This window comes from Vicia villosa, unplaced genomic scaffold (genome assembly GCF_029867415.1).
Source record: "Vicia villosa cultivar HV-30 ecotype Madison, WI unplaced genomic scaffold, Vvil1.0 ctg.000645F_1_1, whole genome shotgun sequence".
NCBI classification, from domain to species: Eukaryota; Viridiplantae; Streptophyta; class Magnoliopsida; order Fabales; family Fabaceae; genus Vicia; species Vicia villosa.
Window position 1 is genome coordinate 769,833 of NW_026705289.1, and position 6,926 is coordinate 776,758.

The following is a 6,926-nucleotide window of genomic DNA, read 5'->3' on the forward strand; positions in this document are numbered from 1 at the left end:
AAGAGGGGACATTACATTGCAAGTCCCTCAAATGTTCGCATGCATGATTAAATGCATTTAGCTACAACTAAACCATGATAAATATGGAAGATGTAACACCCATTCCCTATCGGTAATTTAATTAAAAATCATAGTAAATTAAATTTTAAAACAAAACATTAAAAATAGGATGCTACATCTCCACAACATAACAAAACATGCTCAAGTAACAACAACCACATACATAACACGCTTCAGACGAACCAAGAACATTTTCTTCAAAGTTTTAAAAATCAACTCTATTAATGCAGCGAAAAACAATTATAATTTATTGTCAACAATCTCAACTCATCGTAAATTCAACAGTTAATAAAAAAAAAAATTTATAATACTCTCACAATCCTTTAAAATAAACAACAACTAAGCAAAAACAAGCAAGCGTTCATCCCCCGGTGTTACGTATCAGAGCACGACGCCGACTTGAAAAGAAATGGCGAATAACATCGTCTACTGCAGATCACTTGTGCATTACCCACAAAGAGACAACATTCAAACAGAAGGGGTGAGATATCTCAACAATATAATAAGAGGTATAATCATAAGCATACAACCAATATATCATGCTAGATTCCAAGTTCAACGATTAATAGTCATGGTTCATAATTGATTATACAAACATACATGCAATTATCACTATTCTTCATAAACACATGTTGGTTGTACAATCCAACTTCATCGCTATATCATCAAACCAACCAAATAAAATGCAATGCTACCAATAGCGACACAATACATGTGGTACCAATCCCTTCGCTATTGCCAAATATGGGCAACGATAGTCTTCGTAGTGTCGCATAAAGACAACGATAATCTTCGTAGTGCCGGTCTAAAACATCATCAATCTTCATAATTTATGCAATGCATGCGACACACACATACAATATCATCCTATGTAACTACTGAACAACGGTATTCAACACATGCCAAAACATGCTATCAACATCAACATCATCCTATAACAACATATCCAAGACAACCACACCGCACTCGTATCATCTACGTAAGAAAATACAACACTTCGCATTATAACACAAATAACATACACACATATTGGGCCTATTCCTATAAGATACGTGGCTACTGTTATCAAAATGATTTTTATAATATACTCCCTCCGTTTCTTTTTACGTGTCATTTTAACACATAGCTCTTCAACCAAGATAATGGATTGTTAGAGTTGTTTTTTTTATTATACCCTCATTTATTTTCTCTTTCTAAATAAATTCAATCATCCTTCTCTTTTTTCAATGACTAATTAAAAAAGTTATTGAGAAAGTAAGGGTATAATTGACAAATTATAATATTAAACTATTAAAACGACACTTAAATAGAAACAAAAAAATTCTCTAAAACGACACTTAAAAAGAAACGGATGGAGTAGATAATATTTTTAGCTTCCTAACGGTCCAAACGGTGCGTCAAACGGACACCGAGTCAAAAGTTATGACCTTTGCAATTTTCCAAATTCTGGGACCATTCGCCCGGCAAGGCCCTTCATCCGCCCGACAGACAATTATAGTAACTTGGCAACTTTTGGCACCCTTCGCCCGCCTTGTTCGCCCGACGCTCTCTGGGCGAAGCTCACTCGCCCGTCGAGACGATCGATTCGCCCTGCGAATCCCTGCGATCAAGAATTCCCTGGTGTGTTTTCCTGCACGATCAGACTTAAACCAAGTGCGATCTCTACACCTAAAACACTAAAATTCACCTTTGTACACATCCAGAACATATACAATTCATGAGATTAACAACCTACAATATTCACAACAATACAAATCACATTCTAACACCAATTGCACACAATTCCAACCAAATTATATACATCAATTTTAAGAACCATCTATACCCAAAACCTAACATGCAATCATCATCTACCTACAATTATACCCTTTATTAGACAGATGGGACCCCACCTTTACCTTAGGTTTTTGATTCCTTAAGCTCCAACAATGGTCTTCTTCTTCCTAGCTCTTCCTATTTCTCACCTATGTCTTTCCTCTATTTTCCACGATCGATCAGAATAACCCTCACTCTATTCTTTTTTCTTTTTATTTATCTAACCTTAGGACCTTTTTTAATTAATTAATAATATATAATACTAATTATTCTACTATAATTATAAAATAATATAATTACTACTAATTCTCTCATTACACCTCCATATCTCTACAATTTTAGTTATGCACCTTTAAGCCTCAATTATTTTATTTTCTAAGACCACTATAATTCTTGCTAAACAACCCCACACATTCATATAATTCAACAAACACATCGAAAATACTGCATCGCATAATTATAATAATAATAATTAAAATAATATAAATTGACTCGAGGCGTTATAACTCTCCCCCACGTAAAATATTTTCGTCCTAAAAAATTACTTGATGCGAACAATTTTGGATAAGACTCCCGCATCTTACTCTCTAACTCCCACATCATGCTTTCTCCGGCAGCTCCGTGTCAAACTACTTTCACTAACGCAATCTACTTGCCTCTTAGTTTCTTCATTTCACGATCCTCGATTCTTACACGTACGGTCTCCATAGTAAGATTGTCCCGCACTTGCACGTTGTCCATATGATTCACATGAGAAGGATCTGAAATGTATTTCCCGAGTTGTGACATGTAGAAAACATCATGCAAATTTGACAGGTTTTGTGGCAAGGCGACACTATAAGAAACATTCCCTACTTTCTTAGAAATTTGGTACGGAACAATAAATCAAGAAGTGAGCTTCCTTGACTTCAGAGCACGACCTACACCGGTCACTGGAGAGACTCTCAAGAATACATGACCTCCTTCTTGAAATTCAAGATCCTTCCTTCGCTTATCATGGTAACTCTTTTTCCTACTTTGCGAAGCCTTCATCTTATCACGAATTAACTTCACCTTCTTAGTAGTTTCCCGCATAATCTCGGGTCCTAACATTATGCTCTCACCATATTCATACCAACACAAAGGCGTTCTGCATCTTCGACCATACAATGCCTCGAAAGGTGCCATACCGATACTAGCATGGAAACTATTGTTATAAGTGAACTCAATCAGTGGTAGAAAACTATCCCACACACCTACTTGTTCGAGAACACAAGCTCTCAGCAAATCCTCTAACGATTGAATAGTCCTCTCCGTCTGACCATCCGTCTATGGATGATACGCAACGCTCAATCTTAGCTTAGATCCTAACACATCTTGCAAACTTTTCCATAAATCATAAGTGAACCTCAGATTACTATCAGAAAACGATACTTGACGGAACACCATGCAGCTTTACAATCACTCGGATATAAATCTTTGCCAACTTCGGTACATGAAAACTGATGTTAATCGGAATAAAATGATCCGATTTCGTCAGTCTATCAACAATTACCTAAATAGCATCATGTCCTCTTGGAGTATTCGGTAACCCCGTCACAAAATCCATCGATATACTATCCAACTTCCATTCCGGAACGTCTAACGGTTGCATAAATCCCGTAGGTCTCTGATGTTCTACTTTCGACTTTTGGCAATTCAAGCAGGTATACACAAAATGTGCAACATCATGTTTCAATCCTGGCCACCAAAATACTTTCTTTAAGTCCTGATTCATTTTTGCAGCTCCCGGATGAATACTCAACTTGCTTCTGTCACCCTCTTCTAAAATCATCCTTTTCATTTATGTGTCATCAGGAATACAGATTCGGTTGCGGAACCTTAACACACCTGGAACATCTAACTTAAAATCACTATTCTCGGACTGATTATCTCTAACCATTAAATATACTAGCTTCACATCCAATTTCTGAGCTTCCTTAATATTATCCAAGAAATCACAGTTAATTTTCAGCATTCCTAATATCACACTCTGAGGTGTCAATTCACAAACCAGATTCATGTCTGTGAACTGCTCGATCAATTCCAATTCCTTAACCATAATTGTCGACATGTGCAAAGTCTTCCAACTCAACGCATCGGCAACAACATTAGCCTTACCATGGTGGTGATTCAAGCCAAATTTGTAGTCCTTCAGCAACTCTAACCATCTTCTCTGCCTCATGTTTAATTCCTTCTGGTCAAACAAATACTTCAAGGTCTTGTGGTCACTAAACACTTCAAACCTAGAGCCATAAAAGTAATGTCTTCATATCTTCAGTACGAATAATATTGCTGCTAATTCTGGATAGTGAGTAGGATAATTCCTCTCATGAATCCTCAACTGTCTCAATGCATAAGCTACCACTTTGTCATTCTGCATAAGCACACAGCCTAAACCCAACTTAGAAGCATCACAATACACAACAAATGATTCTTCAAGATTAGGTAATATCAAAATCAGAGCCGTCGCCATCCTCTTCTTTAGTTCGATGAAACTTTCTTCACACTGGATGTCCCATACAAACGCTTTGCCTTTACAAGTCAGCTGACTCAATGGAAGTGCTAGCTTAGAAAATCCCTCAATAAGTCTCCTGTAAGAGCCAACCAATCCCAAAAAGCTTCTAATCTCTGTAACTGATTTCAGAGCTTTCCACTGCAACACCGCGTCTACTTTTCACGGGTCTACAGCAATACCATCACTTGAAATAACATGTCCGAGAAAAATCACCTTCTGTAACCAAAATTCACATTTGGACAGCTTCACATACAACTTATTTTCCTTCAGCACTTGCAACATAGTTCTCAAATGCTCAACATGTTCCTCTTCTGACTTGGAGTAAATCAGAATGTCTTCAATGAACACAACTACTAATCGATCCAAGTAAGTGCGAAAGATGTGATTCATATACTCCATAAATACTCCTGGCGCGTTAGTAACACCGAAAGGCATCATGGGATACTCATAATGCCCATAACGGGTTCTGAAAGCAGTCTTCTGAATATCATCTTCTTTAACTCGAATTTAGTGATAATCCGATCTCAAGTCAACCTTGCTAAACACACGGGCACCCACCAATTAATCCATCAAGTTGTCTATTCTCGAAAGTGGATACTTGTTTTTAACTGTCACTTTATTCAGCTGTCGATAATCAACACAAAGTCTTATACTACAATCTTTCTTTTTCACTAGCAACACCGGCGCTCCGCAAGGCGACACACTTGGTCTCACAAATTTCTTGTCAAGTAATTCCTCCAACTGTTTTTCTAATTTTTCCAATTCAAATGCCGACATCATGTATGGTGCCATAGAAACGGGTCTGGCATCAGGGACAAGATCAATAGCAAATTCTACTTCTCTTTTTGGCGGCATATCTGGAATATCATCTGGAAAAACTTCGGGAAAGTTACGCACCACTTGCAACTCATCAATCACAGCGTTCTTCTCAATAGATAAGGACACCATCAAAGAAAACACCAGAGCCTCATCTTGCATCAATTCATTCAATTGCTTCAGGAGTAGAAAACTGCACTGATTTGTTGTAGCAATTAATATGAATGTAGTTGTATTCCAAACAGTTCATACCCAAAATTACATCTAGACCATCCAAACAAACCAGGTCCACAGCAAAATCTCAAACGAAGATCGACAAAGGACACTTCAAACACACTAGAGAAGTAGTTACCGATCCCTTAGCTAGAATATCGACAACCATTTCTCTATTCATAGAGGACAATTCAAGACCCAAACTTTTTACACAGTCAGTAGCAACAAAACAATGTGTAGCACTAGTATCAATAATACTGATTAAAGGAATATTATTAATGAAACATATACCTCTAAAGAAGCGGTCTCCATCAAATGCCTGAGTTCCGGCTAAAGCGAATACCTTCCCACCTGCTGGAGCCTATTTCTGTTTCTGACATTGAGTGCTAATATGTCCCTCCTCGCCACAGTTGAAACATATGACCTCCTTGTGTGTATAATCCACTACCTCGTGCCCAGCTTTACCATAAAAGAAACATCTTTTCATTTCCCCAATACATGTATTACTTTTTTGACTAGGTTTTCCACACTTGAAACATACGATGCCAGTAGGAGCACCTCCCCCACTAGTCCTCTTACCCTCAATAATTCTCTGTTTTCCCTTGTTAGCTGGAGCACTGTAAGGCTTCCCACGATGTTGTTGTTGCTTGTTCCTTTTCTCATTAACAATCTTGTAGTTAGCCTTACTATCTTCCTCATAAATCCAGCAACTATTCACAAAGTCTGGAAACTTACAGATCCGCTGATATCTGATTGCCTTCTTGATTTTTGAACGTAACCCATTTTCAAACTTGACGCACTTCAAAAATTCAGCAGTCGCCTCGCTGTAATGAGGATAATAGTTCGCCAATTCCACGAACTTGGCAGCATACTCAATCACCAAAATTTCTCCCTGTTTCAATTTCAGAAACTCAATCTCCTTCTTGCTGCGGACATCTTCTAGGTAGTACTTCACTAGGAACTCCCTATGAAACACAACCCAAGTAATAGCCTCACCTATGCCTTCCAGTCTCTGGCGAGTGGCAACCCACCAGTCATCAGTCTCTCCTGCCAGCATATGCGTACCAAAACGCACTTTTTGTGCATCCGAACAGTCCATAACTCGAAAGATCCTCTCAATATCTTTGAGCCACTCCTGTGCTCCTTTAGGGTCATGCTTTCCTTGGAACATAGGTGGATGATTCCTCGGGAAAGTTTCCAACACGCGAGATCCATTGTTCCTGGCAGAGTTAGGCTGTTACTGCATAGCCTGAGTCATAGCTTCCAAAGCAACAGCAATAGAAGCATTATTTCTTCTAGTCATTTTCTGTTTCACCATAATATCCAACAACGACCAGAAAAGCTCAAAGACTGTACTCGATTGTCGCTACACTAAAGACTCGATGACTTGGCACTGCTAAAAATAAGACATTTGGTTAAAGGATTTTACATGAGGTTTCAAGATATAAGACGTGAAAAATATTCATCAAAGGATTTTACATCAGAC

At 38.1% G+C, this 6,926-nt stretch overlaps 1 protein-coding gene across 1 annotated transcript; it reads right to left on the reverse strand.

The window, feature by feature from the left end:
* Positions 1–4,972: 4,972 nt before the first annotated feature.
* Positions 4,973–6,611, reverse strand: LOC131630121 (uncharacterized). The gene is made up of 4 exons (XM_058900913.1): positions 5,982–6,611; positions 5,784–5,884; positions 5,580–5,697; positions 4,973–5,425 (listed from the first exon to the last, which is right to left on the reverse strand). The coding sequence occupies exons 1-4, from the start codon at positions 6,609–6,611 to the stop codon at positions 4,973–4,975; spliced, it is 1,302 nt and encodes a 433-aa protein (XP_058756896.1).
* Positions 6,612–6,926: the final 315 nt, after the last annotated feature.